This window comes from Ranitomeya imitator, chromosome 2, assembly GCF_032444005.1.
Source record: "Ranitomeya imitator isolate aRanImi1 chromosome 2, aRanImi1.pri, whole genome shotgun sequence".
Classification (NCBI taxonomy): Eukaryota; Metazoa; Chordata; class Amphibia; order Anura; family Dendrobatidae; genus Ranitomeya; species Ranitomeya imitator.
In genome coordinates, this window is record NC_091283.1 from 815,098,234 (window position 1) to 815,118,349 (window position 20,116).

Here is a 20,116-nt window from a genome sequence, read left to right on the forward strand (position 1 = left end):
TTTAATATGTTAAGGCAGTGCCTTTTAGGCTATGTGCACACGCTGCGGACTGGTGTGTGCGGATTTTTCCGCACTGATTTTGATAAATCTGCAGGGCAAAAACAATGTGTTTTTTCCTGCGGATTTATCGTGGATTTTCCGCTTTTTTTGTGCAGATTCTACTGCGGTTTTACACCTGCGCTTTTTTTTTTTTTTTTTTTTTAATATGGAGCAGGTGTTAAACCGCTGCGGATTCCGCACAAAGAATTGACATGCTGCGGAAAATAAACCGCAGCGTTTCCGCACGTTTTTTTCCGCAGCATGTGCATAGCGGTTTTTGTTTTCGATAAGTTAACATGGTACTGTACACCGCATGGAAAACTGCTGCGGATCTGCAGCGTCAAAAACGCTGTGGATCCGCAGTAAAAACCGCAACGTGTGCACATACCCTTAGGCATTTTTCAAAGCATTTTATTTTACAAGTTTTTGATTATATTTCAAGTTTTTATTCGTTTAATTCCTACCATTTTTCAAGCCCATTAACAAAGCATAAAAAAAAAAAACAATTCTATACAGCGTTTTGGGAAGAACCAATACAAACACCGCGATAAGTGTTTTATTTAACAAAATGCTGAGTGAAACCAGACAAAAAAGAAGTCTTCCCAGTGACACACCCAGGTGTAAGATGCTATAGGCAAAGCGTGAGCGGGACCTATCATTTATATACAGTGCATGACAGTCGCTCGGCCAATTAGTCCAGGATGTCACAACGAAGGCAAAGGGAAAAGCGGCTGCTGAGTTCCTGCCCTAGGTGCACACTGGCTGTGGGCCAAAGTCAGACAACCGTGAAAATCGGGCGGTGCACGGACCTAATTTGAGATGCTCAGAAAAATGACATTGTTTTCTTTGCAGCATTATATACTTCTGTATTTTCTTTATTTATTTATTTTTTTCAGCCACACATTTTCCTACACATAAGCCCATAGGAAAGGTACCTTAAGTAACAAAAAAAAAAAAAAAAAAACAACAAGTTTTTAAACAAAACAAAAAGTAGTTTGCAGTGTTCTGCTATTGGCTTACATGTGGCTGCAGCACTTTATTACCGCCAAACAAAAATATAGCATATATCAGATCAAGTAGGGGTTCCGAAACAGTGTCCCATGTTAACACGTGCGGAGACTAAACAATCAGTGATAATACGCCTATCTGCCATTGGGAGCATGTTGTACGATGGCCTAAGAACTATATTGTCGGTCACCATCCCCTAGTGCGAATAGGCATCTGTAGTTAGTAACAAAATAGTTAAGATACACATGTACAGGATAGCCATTTAGGACCACTACTTAAAATGAGAAAAAGGGGTCCCTTCTTTGAACGGAGTCAATCGGTACATGTATGTGCACTGAGGCTCCATTAACTCTCCATTGGCCTGAAAAAGATACCGTAATTGAATAACGCAGGGACATTAAATGGAGCAGCTGAAAGGTGGCTGTGGGGTGCAGGGTTATTCGTTTTGCCTTTTTTTCCTCCAATTTTAACCAGGGCTGTGAAGTCAGAGTCGTGGAGTCGGTAGAAATGTACCGACTCCAACTTTAAAAAAAGTATTAATATTTCATAATTGAACTTTCATATGAATTTTATAAATGTTACTCAAATATATGTTCTATCAAACTATGAACAACAGTGATAAGCAGTTCTGCTGGAGATAGAGACATTTCTAAAGGTACCGTCACACATAACGATATCGTTGCAACGTCACGCTTTTGGTGACGTAGCAACAATCCCGCTAACGTCACCGCTGTGCTCTGCTTTACTGCCGGCGCCGACACAGTCAGTGCAGGGAAACTCTCGGCAGCAGCGCGTGCATTAGCAGCGCTCTTGCCGAAAGCAGTTTTAACCCTGTGGACGCCGGCGGGTGACGTGAGAGAATGTGAGTATGTAGTGTTTTTTTTTTTACTTTTACAATGGTAACCGGGGTAAATATCGGGTTACTAAGCGCGGCCCTGCACTTAGTAACCCGATGTTTACCCTGGTTACCCGGGTGCTGCAGGGGGACTTCGGCATCGTTGAAGACAGTTTCAACGATGCCGAAGTCTTTCCCCTGATCGTTGGTCGCTGGAGAGAGCAGTCTGTGTGACAGCTCCCCAGCGACCACACAACGACTTTCCAACGATCACGGCCAGGTCGTATCGCTGGTCGTGATCGTTGGTAAGTCGTTTAGTGTAACTATACCTTTACTTCTTGTGTGTCACTGGTCTCCACTGCCCTTATCTAATCTTATACTTGGTTAACCTCATGCTGCCCCAACCCACCTACTTACAATGTATGAAACTGAAAATGTGTTGCAAATTCCTAGCAGTAAAGCTCCTCCTCTATACTAGATGTTTGGTGTGCGTCTTCCAAGCATCTCACAGCTGCTCCTCAGAAGAGGAAGACTGTAAGAAGTATTATCCTTTCAACAAACTTTGCATCAGTTAACTGTGAGTACATGAGGAATAACAGTATTACTGACCACTATATCAGTTGTACGACCTGGCAATAATTTTGTACAATTGTTTTTAGGAAAAACAATTGTCATTGGGATTGTGAATGCAGAATTAAAAACCTGAGAATGTCAAAGAAGCATCACATTAAATCAGCTGTATTTGAACATTTCACCATCACTCAAGATAGAAAACATTATGTCTGTCAGTGTATGAAATGATCCAGGCGAAAACAAATCCTGTGAAACCAAGATCAGTGCATGTTCAGGCAAAGATAAAAATGCTCCTACCAGAGCTTCTAATCTACAGAGACATTTAGGCTATGTGCACACGTTCAGGTTTTTTTCACGTTTTTTCGCGGTAAAAACACTATAAAAACTCATTAAAAATGCATACATTATGCATCCTATCATTTAGAATGCATTCTGCATGTTTTGTGCACATGATGCGTTTTTTCCCATGAAAAAAACGCATCGCGGTAAAAAAAGCAGCATGTTAATTAATTTTGCGGATTTTTTGCGTTTTTCCCGCTATTCTATGCATTTGGGAAAAAACGCGTCAAAAACGCATGCGGATTTCTGGCAGAAATGTCCAGTTTTTGTCAGGAAAATTTCTGCAAGAAATCCAGATGTGTGCACATACCTTTACAGCGCTTTCATCCAGAAGTACTGAAAGCAGTGGATGAGAAAGACTGCATCCAAACCAATGAACCAGTGCCCAGCTCTTCCAGCCAAAGGAGCAGAGAACTTTGCAGCCATCAGTTGCAAGATATTTTGTCAGTGAAAAAGTTACTGTGACAATGACAGTAGATACATTAAAAAAAAAAACAGATCATAGAGCTTGTTGTAAAGGATAGTGTGCCTATTTCATTATTTTCACGACCAGCTTTTATGTGTCTTAATGGGGAAATGGCCCGCAAGCTTGGTGTTTCTCTGGAGAGAGAGAGAGTATTAGAAAATTAGTAATCGAAGAAGGTTTTAAACAAAAGGAAGAACTTAAGAAAACTCTCAAGGGACGCTTTCTGTTTCTTAAAATGGATGCCTGCACACGTCACAGAGTGAACTATTTTGCCATCAATGTCCGATTTGTTTGTGACAAAAATGAAATAGTTACCAAGACATTGGCAGTAAAAGACACTAAAGCTCATCACACCAGTGAGTTTCTCCAGGTCTTGGTGGAAAAGGTTCTGCAAGACTATGAACTTAAGAGCAAGTTCTGTCGCAACTGACAATGCTTCAAATATGATAAGTACTATTAAGCTAATGAAAGAGTAATGATGGCGACCAGCAGCTAGAAGAACATTCTGGGTCCACAGACACAGAAATGTTTGAAATAGAGGACCACAGTATTGTAACTGAGGAGCAAACTGAAGTTGCTTCAGATGAACAGCAACATGATAGTTTAGATGATCTTGTTGAAACTGTGTCAATACGTTCATTCATTCATCACATGCGCTGTGTTGTGCATACGCTACAGCTGGCTATAAGAGAGTCTGCAAGAAGGACATGCTGCTGCACTGATTGGCAAGGTGAGAAAATTGGCTACTGTTGCCACAACCCCTAAAGTTGACTCAATTTTAAAGAGACGTGCTGGAAAACGGGCAATTATTGATCAAGCCACACGATGGGGCAGTACTTAATGATTCAGCGCTTGGTTGAACTGAAAACCTTTCTTGTAGACATGGCTAACCCTCAACTGACGCTAAATGTAAGTCAGTGGAATCAGGTGACTGAGCTGGAAAAATTGCTAACGCACCCATTTACAGTGACTAAAAAATTACAAGCAGAGGACTTAACTCCAGGTATTTTCTTAAAGGAGTGGAAGAACCTGATGTTTCGCCTGTCCCAAAGAGGAGGGTTAATTGCAAGTGGCATTGCTACATCAATGAAACGGAGAGAGGAGCTACTATTACAAAATAACATTCTTTTGGCAGCTGTTTATGTAGACCCAATGCATCGGATTCTTCTAGATGATCAACAGCTAACTAAAGGAAAAGAAGCTCTGTTTGAAATAGCAGTAAGGATGAAAGGGTTGCAGAACAGTCAGGAGGAACAAGAAGAATTTGGTCGTCCTGCCACATCTTCACCCTCATCAACTGATGAAGACTTTAGTGTAGAGAGGTTCTCTGCTCTCAAAATAATTAGATCAGATTTGAGGGCATCCATGAAGGAGGATCTGACAGAGGCAATACTTTTTCTGAGGACAAATGTATAGATTTCTTCTTATTAACTGCATAAGTGTTTATTGCATATTTACTTACAAGAGTTTATAAAAGTTTATAAAAGTTATTTGCTACATTCTAATTGTATTCTAATAAATATAGTTTTTGCTCTAAGTGGTCTGATTACTTATACGATGGTGAGAAACTGAATAAGCACGATGTTAATATTTGACAACAGTAAATTTATTGTTACGAATTGGCCATTTATGAAGGAGTCGGAGCCGGAACCTGATAAAATCCAGGAGTCGGAGTCTCAACTGTGGCTTACAGACTCCACAGCCCTGATTTTAACAAAGGGTTTTTTTCCCCCCACAGGACTATATGATTTAGCTGCGGATCCAGTTAGGAGCTTGTTGTGGAGTTCTAGTAAATCTAACCTAAACATATCGAGCGTACCTGCCATGTTTGTATATACCCCAGCCACTTATTAACGAAATGCTCTGTCCAGTCTGGAAGCACACAAGATTTTGGAACAGAAGCATTTTTCCATTGGAGAACACATTGTATTGGTCGCCGTCTCGCTCTGTATTTGTGCCTACTGCAGATTCCTGTGTGCAGTGTATAGGTTCAGGAAAAGATCTTTCATGGAAACTTATAGAGGACCTCTTCATATAAAAGTTTCCTAAAAAATGAACTATGAATGAATTCGGCTGCTTTCACACATCAGTTTTTTGCCGTCAGTCACAATCTGGCAAATTTAGAAAAAAATGAATCCTGCAAAAGTTGCCACCGGATCCGTTTTTTTCCCTCAGACTTGTATTAGCGACAGATTGCCTCACGTTTCATCCATTTTTCGCCAGATCCGTCGAAAATTGTTTATCCGGCGGCCGGAGAAAACGGACATAGTAACGTTTTTGCGTCCATCGAAAATACGGATTCGTCGCCATCCTATGTTTGCTACAATGGAAGCCTATGGCGCCAGATCCATCAAATGACGGAATCCTGCAGCGGATTCCATTTTTTTTTTTTTTTAACTGAGCATGCGCCGATGTTTTTAGGATCCAGTTAGCTGGATCAGCTAGTCTGATATGGCAAAAAAAAAAAAACAAACGGATCCATCACATCAGTTTTTAGTTTTTCACAATCTGCGACGATCCGTTTTTTTCAACATTCGACGGATTGTGACTGTTAGCAAAAAACTGGTGTGTGAAAGCAGCCTTAAAGGGTTTATACACCCCCAACATGGTGAAATCTAGTCATGACCATTGCGGCTGGTGATAAGAGGACGAGACTGGAAGGGACAGAGGTAGTTATAGAGGAGCGACAAAGACTGGTACAAAATGATTTGTTTTATTACATGGGTTTCTCTCATCCTGCTGACCCGCAGGTCCTCAGCCTTACAGATCAGAGGTGTTGGTGATCTGACTTGTGCGCTCGTAACATGCTACAATGCATCATAAGAGCGCAGAGATCAGGTCAGCGCTTAGGCTACGTTCACACTAGCGTTATGCTAGTTTGCGTCAGGCGACGCAGCGGCGACGCATGCGTCATGCGCCCCTATATTTAACATGGGGGACGCATGCGTTTTTGTTTGTTGCGTTGTGCGACGCATGCGTCTTTTTTGCCGCAAGCGTCGGACCAAGAAAACGCAACAAGTTGCATTTTTCTTTCGTCCAAATTTCGGCAAAAAACGACGCATGCGTCGCAAAACGCAGTGTTTTTGCGTGCGTTTTGGTGCGTTGCGTCGCCGGCGCACAACGCTAATGTGAACGTAGCCTTACTAACTCACTTGTAAGATCCTGGCCTATGAGGCCGACCGCCGCAAATACACTGCAGCAGTGGCTGGTAGCCTAGGCAACGCACAGTACTCAAAACATCCCTCAATGACATTTTTCTCATAACAAGTACATTGCAAAGTTGCTTTTTTTTTTTTTAAACAAGTCCTTTGCAACCATTTTAGACAAATAATAACTTTTAACATGTCCTTACACCTTCAAGAGACCTATCCGGAGCTAGTCACGAATCGATTCCCATGTCAGTGGTCTGTGGCCTGCTGTTCTGATCAAAAGAATGGCAGATGGAGTAAGGTCAGAGACAGCGCTCCTGTGCAGCAACCACACAGCAGGAATCTGTCAGCATCTCTAGTAGTGATGAGCGAGTGTACTCGTTGCTCGGGTGGTCTCTGACTATTTATGACTGCTCGGAGATTTAGTTTTCATTGCCCACAGCTGAATGATTTACAGCTATTAGCACTAGCCAGGCTGAGTACATGTGGGGATTCCCTAGCAACCAGGCAACCCCCACATGTACTCAGCCTGGCTAGTAGCTGTAAATCATGCAGCTGCGGGTGATGAAAACAATCTCCGAACACTAACAAACACTTGGAGACCACCAGAGCAACGAGTATACTCGTCCTTCACTAGTCTCTAGCCGTCACTTTCCTGCTATAGCCAGTGACCCTCATACACATTCACGTCAGAGGAGTTAGCAGCTGCCAAGTGAAATAAAAAGGATGGGGCGATGGAAACCAACATGCCCCCCGACCCCACAGATGGGGTAGATTGGAGGGTCACCAAGCTGTGTTCAGGCTCCAGCTTAGCTGTGATTTTAGGGAGCAGTGGCCCCCTTACTTCTCCCCTGTGACCCCCCCCAGCATGCCTGTGCCCCCCTTACTGCTCCCATGACCTCCAGCATGCCTGAACACACTCATATGCCTGCAGCCCCACACCCTCACTTCTCCCCTGAGACCCCCTATACCTGCACCCCCCCATACGTCTGCAGACCTCCAGCCGAGACCCCCACACACACCTGCAGACCTGCACCCCCCCCATACTTCTCCACTTTGATCCCTTATACCTGCGCCCCCCCATGCCTGCAGCCCTGGGACCCCCCCACATGCCTGCAGATCTGCATCCAAGATACCTCTCTCCTGTGACCTCCCCCCATACCTGCAGACCTCCAGCCCTGAGACCCCCCTCATACGCTTGCAGACCTGCACCCCCCATACTTCTCCCCTGTGACACCCCCCCATATCTGCAGACCTCCAGCACTGAGATACCTACACACTTCTGACCCCTTCATACCTGCAGCACTGAGACCCCTGCCCCGTCCCTGCAGCCCCCCACGCCCCGTCCCTGCAGCCCCCCGCGCCCTGTACCCACCTTCGGCCACATCCTCGTCTATGGCACCTTTGACTTGGGAGAAACACCACTGGAAATCGTTCCCTCCGCCGACTCCTGCAAGACAAGACGAGAGCCGGTGAGGAGGCGGCGGGCCCCGGGCAGCAGCAGCGGTAGTAGCAGCAGGCCGCAGCCTCCCTCCAGGTACCTGCCATGGCTTCCCTCTAGGAGCAGGCCTCCCAATCCCGGCGTCGCTGACAAGGAGGCGGAGGACGGGGAGGCTTCGCCCTTCTCACTCTCCCCCTCCCGAGGATGCGTCTCTGCGGGTGTCCGCGCCGTCCGGGGCCGCTCCGGTGCCGGTGACTGGCGGGCAGGACGCGGTGCTCAGGAGCCGCTCTCGGCTTCTCCGGGATGAGGTTTCAAAATGGCGCACATTGCTCGTCGACATGATTCGGTGACGTCATTTAACCCTCCTGCCGCCGGGCTCGGCGCTTAGTCACACACAGGAGAAGCTTTCAGCTCCGGGCGGAAGCTCCGGCCGCGGACGGGTTAAAAAGAGAGAAGCGGCCGCTATGGGAAACGTACGCGGGGTACACGGGCATCACACGAGGGCTTCTCCTGGGGAACCACAAGTCTCAGCAGCGCGACTGGTTGCTACAATGGAGACGTTAGAGCGGAGATTTGACTCCATAGCAACCAATCAGATTTCAGCTCTTATTTTTCAGGTTCCTGTCGGAAAAGGAGAGTCGCCATATGAGTGGTAGTGTTTGCTCTTCCTATAGGTTAGGGTGACCGGAGCAGCACTGGTACCGAGCACCTGGTACCGAGCACCTGGTACCGAGCACCTGGTACCGAGCACCTGGTACCGAGCACCTGGTACCGAGCACCTGGTACCGAGCAGTAGTGAAGAGCGAGTATACTCGTTGCTCGGGTGGTCTCCGAGTATTAGTGCTCGGAGATTTAGTTTTCATCGCCTCAGCTGAATGATTTACAGCTACTAGCCAGGCTTAGTACATGTGGGGGTTGCCTGGTTGCTAGGGAATTCCCACATGTAATCAAGCTGGCTAAGAGATGAATATCATGCTGCTGAGGCAACAAAAACTAAATCTCCGAGCAGTCACAAATACTCGGAGGTCACCCGAGCGTAGTCTGGAAAACCCGAGCAACGAGTATACTCGCTCAACACTACCGAGCAGCCTGGTACCCTGCACCAGATACCGAACACCTGGCACCTAGTACCACGCACCTAGTACTGAGCTTCTGGTACCTAGTACCACGCACCTAGTACTGAGCTTCTGGTACCTAGTACCACGCAACTAGTACTGAGCTTCTGGTACCTAGTACCACGCACCTAGTACTGAGCTTCTGGTACCTAGTACCACGCACCTAGTACTGAGCTTCTGGTACCTAGTACCACGCACCTAGTACTGAGCTTCTGGTACCTAGTACCACGCACCTAGTACTGAGCTTCTGGTACCTAGTACCACGCAACTAGTACTGAGCTTCTGGTACCTAGTACCACGCAACTAGTACTGAGCTTCTGGTACCTAGTACCACGCACCTAGTACTGAGCTTCTGGTACCTAGTACCACGCACCTAGTACTGAGCTTCTGGTACCTAGTACCACGCACCTAGTACTGAGCTTCTGGTACCTAGTACCACGCACCTAGTACTGAGCTTCTGGTACCTAGTACCACGCAACTAGTACTGAGCTTCTGGTACCTAGTACCACGCAACTAGTACTGAGCTTCTGGTACCTAGTACCACGCACCTAGTACTGAGCTTCTGGTACCTAGTACCACGCAACTAGTACTGAGCTTCTGGTACCTAGTACCACGCACCTAGTACTGAGCTTCTGGTACCTAGTACCACGCAACTAGTACTGAGCTTCTGGTACCTAGTACCACGCACCTAGTACTGAGCTTCTGGTACCTAGTACCACGCAACTAGTACTGAGCTTCTGGTACCTAGTACCACGCAACTAGTACTGAGCTTCTGGTACCTAGTACCACGCACCTAGTACTGAGCTTCTGGTACCTAGTACCACGCACCTAGTACTGAGCTTCTGGTACCTAGTACCACGCACCTAGTACTGAGCTTCTGGTACCTAGTACCACGCACCTAGTACTGAGCTTCTGGTACCTAGTACCACGCACCTAGTACTGAGCTTCTGGTACCTAGTACCACGCACCTAGTACTGAGCTTCTGGTACCTAGTACCACGCACCTAGTACTGAGCTTCTGGTACCTAGTACCACGCACCTAGTACTGAGCTTCTGGTACCTAGTACCACGCACCTAGTACTGAGCTTCTGGTACCTAGTACCACGCAACTAGTACTGAGCTTCTGGTACCTAGTACCACGCACCTAGTACTGAGCTTCTGGTACCTAGTACCACGCACCTAGTACTGAGCTTCTGGTACCTAGTACCACGCACCTAGTACTGAGCTTCTGGTACCTAGTACCACGCACCTAGTACTGAGCTTCTGGTACCTAGTACCAGGCACCTAGTACTGAGCTTCTGGTACCTAGTACCACGCACCTAGTACTGAGCTTCTGGTACCTAGTACCACGCACCTAGTACTGAGCTTCTGGTACCTAGTACCACGCACCTAGCACTGAGCTTCTGGTACCTAGTACCACGCACCTGATACCGAGCACCTACTATCAAACACCTAGTACCCTGCACCTTGGGAACCCCAGTGCCTGGTGTCCAGTACCAAGCACCTGGTACCTAGCACCTTTGTCTGAGCTCCTTGTACCCAGCACTTAGTACTGAGCACCGGATACCTAATACTGAGCACCTGGTACTGAGCATCTGATATTAGTACCAAGCACCTTGTACCCTGCACCAGGTACTGAACACCTAGAACCCCGCACCAGATACTGAGTAGCCTGGTACCCTGCACCTGATACCAAGAACCCCAGCACCTGGTGTCCAGTACGAAGCACCTGGTTCCTAGCACTTAGTACTGAGCATCTGATACCTAGTACCAGGCACCTGGTACCTAATACTGAGCACCTGGTACTGAGCATCAGATAATTAGTACCAAGCACCTTGTACCCTGCACCAGATAACAAGCACTTGGTACCTAGCACCTTTTTCTGAGCTTCTGGTACCCAGCACTGAGCACCTGGTACCTAATACTGAACACCTGGTACCCAGCACCTAGTACTGAGAACTTGGTACCAAGCATCTGGTACCTAGCACTGAGCACCTGGTACCTAATACTGAACACCTTTTGGTGGTATTATATGGGCACTGTATGGTGGTATTATATGGGCACTGTATGGTGGTATTATCTGGGTACTTTATGGTATTATATGGGCACTGTATGGTGGTATTATATGGGTACTTTATGGTATTATATGGGCACTGTATGGTTGTATTATATGGGCACTGTACGGTGGTATTATTTGGGCACTGTACGGAGGTATATGGGCACTGTATGGTGGTATATGGGCACTGTACGGTGGTATATGGGTACTTTATGGTATTATATGGGCACTGTATGGTGGTATTATATGGGCACTTTATGGTATTATATGGGCACTGTACGGAGGTATTATATGGGCACTGTACGGTGGTATTATATGGGCACTGTATGGTGGTAATATATGGGCACTGTACTGTGGTATTATATGGGCACTGTATGGTGGTATTATATGGGCACTTTATGGTATATGAGCACTGTACGGTGGTATTATGGGCACTGTACAGTGGTATATGGCACTGTACGGTGGTATTATATGGCACTTTATGGTATTATATGGGCACTGTACGGAAGTATTATATGGGCACTGTATGGTGGTATTATATGGGCACTGTATGGTGGTATTATATGGGCACTGTATGGTGGTATTATATGGGCACTGTATGGTGGTATTATATGGGCACTGTACGGAGGTATTATATGGGCACTGTATGGTGGTATTATATGGGCACTGTATGGTGGTATTATATGGGCACTGTACGGAGGTATTATATGGGCACTGTATGGTGGTATTATATGGGCACTGTACGGTGGTATTATATGGGCACTGTACGGTGGTATTATATGTGCACTGTATGGTGGTATTATATGGGCACTGTATGGTGGTATTATATGGGCACTGTACGGAGGTATTATATGGGCACTGTACGGTGGTATTATATGGGCACTGTATGGTGGTATGATATGGGCACTGTATGGTGGCATTATATGGGCACTGTATGGTGGTATTATATGGGCACTGTACGGAGGTATTATATGGGCACTGTATGGTGGTTTTATATGGGCACTGTATGGTGGTACTATATGGGCACTGTACGGAGGTATTATATGGGCACTGTATGGTGGTATTATATGGGCACTGTACGGAGGTATTATATGGGCACTGTATGGTGGTATTATATGGGCACTGTATGGTGGTATTATATGGGCACTGTACGGAGGTATTATATGGGCACTGTATGGTGGTATTATATGGGCACTGTACGGTGGTATTATATGGGCACTGTATGGTGGTATTATATGGGCGCTGTACAGTGGTATTTATAGTGCAAGGCGCTGCTGTTTCAAAACTACAGACTGTTATTTTTATTGTTTGGTGTTTGCAGCACTGTTATTGCATTGTGTAGGCAAATTAGTGGTAATGTTATTTGCCTAGTGTATAGCACTGTTATTTGCACTGTATGTTGCTGGTAGTAAGATGCACTAAAGTATAATGACAGTGCTCAGCATAAATGAGTACACCCCAACAGATTTGTCAGAATACCTTTAGTTTCCTCTCAAAATCAACATTTTTCTCTGGGATAACAAACTACAAAATACTCCCTCATTTATGGACCATTCATTGCAAACAAGGTTTATTTTGTTCACACAAAAATAACTTTCTAACAAATTCATTCAAGTTCATGTTGCCAGAAATTAGTACACCCCAATGAAAATCTTAGAAGCAAAGCTAAAGTTTAGACTACGAAATTCTAATCAACAAGGCGGGGACAGTGGTGCCAGCGCTAATTGGACGCCGGAGTCACAACAAACGCACGAGAGCCCTGGCAGCCGCGAGTGCTGACACCGCTGGCACGGGAGGGGAGTATAGGCTTTTTTATTTTATCGGGGCCAAACATTTACCGTAGATTAAGAAGGGGTTGTCCTAGTAGTGGACAACCCCTTTAAATGGGTAAAATTGCATTATGCTTTTAAAAACAACATCTTTGCAATTTACCTATTTAAAAAAAACCTCTTCATAATCTAGAACAGAGGGATTTTTAATTCTAGCATGTACTGCTCGCTGCCTAGGATGGAGGAGTGCAGTTGTACTTAAGCTGGCCAGAATCGTGCTTGCCAGCGCTCGCTATTTTGCCTAGGAAAAGACAAGCTAGTCTGCAATTTCCTAAGCAAAGAGTGAATGCTTCCAAGCACTACTCTGTAACTAGTTGTGCTCAGCTTCAGTCCCCATGTGCTCATCTGATGCTGCTCCTGCAGAGGTAACGTTACCTCTGCTGGCAGCATGGGAGAACGTACAGTTTGGATCAGCAGCACATCTACGCCGCTGGTCTGAACTGTCAATCATCAGGGAGCACTGTGCTCCTGAATGCAGAAAATTAGTCAACCCATTTACATCTTTATGTGATCGTATCCACATCTGCATCTGTAAAACCCTGAAACAACATGGAGATTAAAGAGCTTTTCTGGTTTTAAGGAACTAAGTTAATTCACATTTCTGCAAAACACGGACGGTGCTCGGATCACAACATTCTGCCTCACCCACAGATCCCTGACCAGAGCTAATATTCTGTGGGAATAAATGAGGCAAGTAGCTCAGGTCAGGAGACACGCCAGTAGGGCTGCGGGATAAGCCCATTCCGTGGTTCATGATGTGTGAATGTGGCTTTATACTTGGTGCTTCCATCCCTTGCCTATCTTACTCCTTCCTGTTTAAGCCGCTGCTGTTTCAGGCCGAGTTCCTTTGTTCCCCACCACTTTTGAGTCCATATATCCAATCACAGACCTGGCAAATATGTCATATGATCTTTTAGGCCATTGATTGGCTGCAGCGGTCACAAAAATGATTAATCTGACATCAACCCTGAGGGACTATCAGTTGAAATTGCGTGTGAGGGGTTTAAACTAATCAGTCATTTTTTTTTTAATCATTTCCTGCCCTTAGCCCAATTTGAAAAAATCTCCCAGACAACTCCATTAAATCACACCTTTTAACGACCTGATATTGTCCTTAATTTTTTCAAGCAGCTGCACTTATGTCTGAGTCCGTTAATGAGATTTTCCATTCAGGTGCTCATAACCGCTGCAAAGCGTGCAAAATATTATGTATTGACGATGGCAGGTGCACCTGAGCATGCTCAGATAACACCTTATCCCGGCACGTTCGCTTATCACTACAGGTGACCAAGCTCCACCCGGCAGGATTCCATGTGACGTGGTAAGTAGAGATGATCAGGGCCTGGGATTACACAGCGCCGGCAGGAATGCAGGTAATCACACAGCACTCATGCACTTGTAGCTGCTTGATCACCTGTCACACGCATAAACCTACATCTAGCACATACCGTCATATACAAATAATCATACAGGTGTAATAAACCCCTTCGTAAACCCTGGAATATAAAAGACCAGGAGCTCATAAACCACGTGCTACTGGTTTAGTACAGAACACCTAAAGTGATGACTACGACAAATATGCATCCAAATGGCATCCTTTTTACATGCCACATACTTATATATGTTGTAAACATTGTATTTAACTTTATTTTGGAGAACTTTTACATTTTTTTTTTTAGCGTAGAGCAAATTGTTTTAAAAAAAACTTTCATTTTTTTTGCATTTTTTTCCCTCCTTCCCCTTTTTCCAAAAGCCATAACTTTTTATTTACCGTAATTTTCCCGTAAATGTAACAGTATGAGGAATTGATTCTAATGGATAAGGTCTAGTGTTAATATATGTACAGTAAAATGGGAGGAAAAAATGAAATCATGAAAATAAAACCCCACAATTCCATCACTGGTTTTTGATCATAGATTTTACGGATTTTGTTGGGTGTTAAAAATGACCCGGCAAAATGAGTCTTCAGGTCAGTACGATTACAGTGGGAATGAATATATTATTATATCATGTTTTATTATACTGTATTTTTTTAGTAGCTAAAAAAATTCGGAACTTTATAAACAAAAAAAAAACATGTTTTGTATCGTAATTTTTCTATTTTCAGGTTAGGTGCGACAACCCAAAAACAGCAGTTAATATGTTTTTACGTTATACCATTGTATTATACAAGGTGTAGCAGAGTCTGCTAGGACAGGGTTAAATCCTAACACTGCAGCTCTTGATTGGATAGCCCTGCCTAACTTTTTTTTTTTTACAAGAACCAGGGCCTGTGTTCACTAGAGGACTCAGCAGAGTCCAGTGTGCTGAAGCTGGTCAGCAGCGTGGTCCTCCGGGGTCTCCTGCCATTCATATGTCGTCGGGTACTTTGCGCTGACTTTGGAGTGGCCTAGTCAAAGCCCTGACTTTAATCCAGTGGCTGTGGAGTAGATTAAAATACATCCACATATGTCGGATATTGAGAAAAACCTGCAGATGTGTCTTTTTATATAGTGTATGGAAACTTCTGAATTCAACTGTATACACACACACACACACACACACACACACACACACACACACACACACACACACACACACACACACACACACACACTGTACGTATACATGTGTATATACACATGCACACTATGTACATATAGACTTTTCATCTGCTATTGGGGGACTGTCCATTGAAATGGGTAAAGTTTGACAATCCTTTTTATGCCTTATCCCTTTCTGACCTCGGACGGGATAGTACGTCTGAGGTCAGATCCCCCACTTTGATGCAGGCTCCGGCGGTGAGCCCACATTAATAATAATAATAATAATAATTTTTATTTTTATATAGCGCTAATATATTCCGTAGCGCTTTACAGTATGCACACATTATCATCATCATCGTCATGAAGGGGTTAAATATTTTTTGAGGTTTCTGGGAGTGAAGGAGTTACAAACTATAAAGTTACACGTTTTTGACCATATTAAAATAATATTTTGTAGTCTTCCAAGTTCCTCCCTATCCACCCATAGGATTTAAATCCTTTCTCTGGTTTACCATCCTTTCTCCCCCTCTTGTTACCTGTCTTATTTTGATTTATTGTACATATATATATATATATATATATATATATATATATATATATACATATATATATATATATATATATATATATATTTGTATTAATAAAGGACTTTTTAGCTTTAAAACTCCATTTATTTCTCATTTTGTAATTTGATCCAGGAGTGGCTCCTTTTTTTATATATTTTTGTCGCTCATTGTTTTATGGTTTATTATGGCTTGACATCACAATGTGTCTGGTGCTTTCATTTCTAATATATGCTACATATCATTCTATCGTCTCTTAAGTTCCTCTCGACTCCTGCTGTTAATGGACCTTTGGTGACATCATGATCACAAGACCTTTATGTCACCAAAGGTCCTAAAGCACTCTTAACTTCAGAATAGAAGTGCTGGAGGTCCCTAAGAGAGTGGGGGACCTGAGAAATTGCCCAGTTTGCCCCCCATTATTCCGAACGCCACCCCTGCATACCAGCCTGTCCCCTCTGTAGTTCCTCTAGAGTCCTGCAGTTAAATGTCCATGATGTCACCAAAGGTCCTAAAGCAGTCTTAACCTCAGAATAGAAATGTTGGAGGTCCATAAGAGAATGGGGGCCCTGAGAAATTGCCAAGTTAGCCCCCCTTATTCCTAACACCGCTCCTGCATACCAGCCTGTCACCTCTGTAGTTCCTCTAGAGTCCTGCAGAGAGGTCTGTAACCAGTATTAACCTCAGTAAATAAATGCTGGGAGGCTCTAAGAGAGTGGGGGGCCTTGGGCAATTGACCAGTTTGCCTATCCCCCCAAATTTCAGTCCTGACTGCAACTAAAACTTATTTTTTGAGTAAGGCTTATATTTCAAGTATACGAGGGGCGATCCAAAAGTAATGATAATCGGTTATTTCTATTGCACACAGAAATTAAAATAAAATGTTTTCTTCTCTCTTAGGTACCCACTAGTCCAGGAAAAAAAAATCACTTAAATAGACCACGATTCCCGGGAGCTACATTCATTTGAATATGAACTGCCGAGGAGTGAACATCAAAATGGAAAAAAACAAGCTCAGAGATGTCATCAAATACCTCTGCTTGAAAAAAATGACTACCAAAGACATACACAGCGACTTGGTGGAAACATTGGGGGACTCTTCTCCTCCATATTCCACAGTTGCATGCTGGGCCAAGGAATTTAAGCTGGGAAGAACATCGACGGAAGTGTAACATCGTGAAGGACGCCCATCCACGTCCCTCAATGAAGAAAACGTGAAAAAAGTTGAAGTTGTATTGGCAGATCGAAGAGTGATTATCAGGCATGTAGCTGAGGTCACAGGGATCTCATATGGCAGTATTCAAAGAATCCTTGCAAAATAATTGCATATGAGAAAGGTCGTTGGGTGCCAAAAATGTTAACCGACGAGCAAAAGAAGAAACGAGTTGACATTTCAATAAAAATAAATAAATCTCGAAAAGTTCCAAGCAGACAAGGAACATTTTTTGTCACGTTTTTTGACCATGGACGAGACCTGGATCCACCACTTTGATCCCGAAACTAAACAACAATCGATGACGAAACGAGCCGACGAACCGACGCCGAAGAAATTCAAAGTGTCAAGCTCAGCAGGGAAGGTTATGGCGGCCGTTTTTTGGGACGCTGAAGGAATTATTATGGTGGACTATTTGGAGAAGGGAGCCACTATTACGGGCTCCTACTATGCAGAACAAATAAGAAGATTGCGGGAGGCTATCAAGGAGAAAAGGCGCAGCAAACTGCGGGCTGGAGTGTTGTTTCACCAAGATAACGCGCCAGCTCACAAAGCTGCAGTTGCCATGGCTACCATTCAAGAAGCGGGCTTTGAACTGGTGGAACACCCCCCCTATTGGCCAGATCTAGCCCCCAGTGACTTCTTTCTCTTTCCTCGACTCAAGGAACACCTCCGGGGCAAGAAATTTGATGACAATAGTGACGTGATAACTGCTGTTGGGGATTTTTTTGAGGGTCAAGATCAAGAATTTTTTTCGAAGGGAATTCTAAGTTTAGAAAAGAGATGGACTAAATGTATAGACTTGTTAGGAGACTATGTAAAAAAATTAAAAAATTTTTTGACTATATTCATTGTGTTTAGTATTGATTATCATTACTTTTGGATCGCCCCTCGTACACCAAACATCTTGTAAAATCACGCTATGGCTTATTTTCTGGATATGTCTTATTTTTGGGGAAACACGGTAGCTGAATAAGAGGGTTTAGCTATTTCTAGCACCCTATTAATTTTTAGGTTTGTCCTGCTCGCCACTTAAAAAAAAATCAAACTGAAGTATAATTGAAACCAAAATAATTGATTTGCCAACTTAAAAACCTTACGGATGAAATCTAGAAATAATGATGAAAGTAAAGGGGATTATCTCTGCAGGAGGTTCTGCAGGTTACTGAAATAGCCAATCTGGTTGAAATTCCACAGAGAACACAAAAGACTGACAGAGGAACATGGTTTAGCCAAGAAGTGGGGCTAAACAATTTGTGTCCTGCTGCATTAGAACGTTTTAAAGGGGTGGTCCGAAACTAAAATTTATTTAATCTTAAATCTATATTGAATGTCATAATCTAATCTCTCTTATGACATTCTTAAATTAAAGAGTCCCTAGCATTCCCTCACTTCTCTAACAGCTTTACTTTTACAGCTTTTTACTTCTTTAACAGCTTTACTCGTCATAAGAGATCAGAGGCTGCGGTTACTGCTGCAACCTCTCCCCACCCTGAAAAGAAGTGTCAGCAGTGACATTTGTTTCAGGGGCTGGGCTAGTCCCTGCGGTACTGATTGTGCCTTGGTTGTCAATTTCAACAAATTCTCAGTAGGATCTTGTCACTGTGCACTGTTCTTCTCAGTGCACAGTGACAGTGCGCTCTCTCACTGACTGATGAGAAGTGAAGAGAGTGAACTGTCACTGTGCATTGTAAGGAGTGAATGAGAGCAGAGACCATCGCTGCCCCCCGCAAATTTTGTCAAACAGCTGATCGGTGGGGGTGTTGAATATCAGACCCTCACAGATCTGATATTGATGACGTTCCCTAAAGTTCGGCCATCCGTTTCTAAATAGTGGACATCCCCTTTCATAACGAATGGATTTGTCTCCTTTGGATAATCTCTACTAATTAGAAGTGACCCTGAATAATAGGCTGATCACAAAGTTTCCTACTGCCTGAAGACCAATCAATCAGCTGTAATCTATTGGGAAACCTGGCAGTAAGTGATCAGTTTCCATGCATTGCTATTATAGGTGAAATGAAGCATGACACTGTTCCTATGTAAATCAATGGGCTGCTTGTGTAGTGCAGGACAGAACAAGTCCTCCAATGTAAGAAACTGCTCTTCTCTCTAATAACTTAGCATTTCCCTAATACAGTAAATGAAAATGGGTGTTTGTAACTAGTCAGACCCTATTGATACAAGTTGAATCAGTTTTGCAGAAAATCATGGCATCCTCCATGATTTGACAACATTCAAAGGCATCAATGTTTTCCTTTTCTCCTTTACAATGTAGTTTATAGACACAGAAAATTTACTATAGCATTTTCTGATTGATTACTTTTATTCCATTTTCTATATATGATTATGGGGGAGGGGGGGGACAGCTATTGTGACTGAGCTTTTGTTACCAGAATTTGGGGATATACCTCACAGCAGCCACATGGAGACGTCGTAGTCTAGAGATGACTTATTGACTTCTATGGAAAACTGTAGTGGACACGCTCCGTTACCTGTGCACAGGTCTTTGAGCAGGAAAGAGGAGAAGCTGAGCTGTGACCATCTCCTATATTGAATGCTGGATTCTGTTTTATGAATTTATAGGGGTTTTATGGCCATTGTGATTCTCTATGTAAGGCTGGAGTCACACACAACGTATAAAAAATCAGTCAGTTTTACACGGATGAGAATCGCATGAATGTTTCATGAACAGTAATCCGTGTGCAATGCGAGGATGAGATTTTTTTTTGTCATCCGTATGGCATACGTATGGCAAGATTTTCTCGCCGGCCTGCAAAATGGAAACATAATGGATTCATGGGCTCAAATATTCGTGAAAACATATGTACAGTCTATATATACAGTACAGACCAAAAGTTTGGACACACCTGTGTTGTGAATTCTGTGGTCAAGCTCCCTCCTGTGGTCATGAGTGGTACTTCGGCTGGTTCTGTCTATGAGCTTCCTTTGGTGGATGTGAGTGG

The 20,116-nt window shown here is 43.9% G+C and overlaps 1 protein-coding gene across 1 annotated transcript in view; it reads right to left on the reverse strand.

Moving 5' to 3' along the window:
* Positions 1-8,385, reverse strand: part of PPP2R2D (protein phosphatase 2 regulatory subunit Bdelta) — a 44,399-nt gene extending 36,014 nt beyond the window's left edge. The window contains exons 1-2 of the mRNA XM_069753901.1: positions 7,951-8,385; positions 7,785-7,859 (exon numbers count right to left, since the gene is read on the reverse strand). Of these exons, the coding sequence (XP_069610002.1) occupies positions 7,785-7,859; positions 7,951-7,957 (82 nt within the window). The 5' untranslated portion in view covers positions 7,958-8,385. The remainder of the gene's footprint in view (positions 1-7,784; positions 7,860-7,950) is intronic.
* Between the last annotated feature and the right edge of the window lie 11,731 nt (positions 8,386-20,116).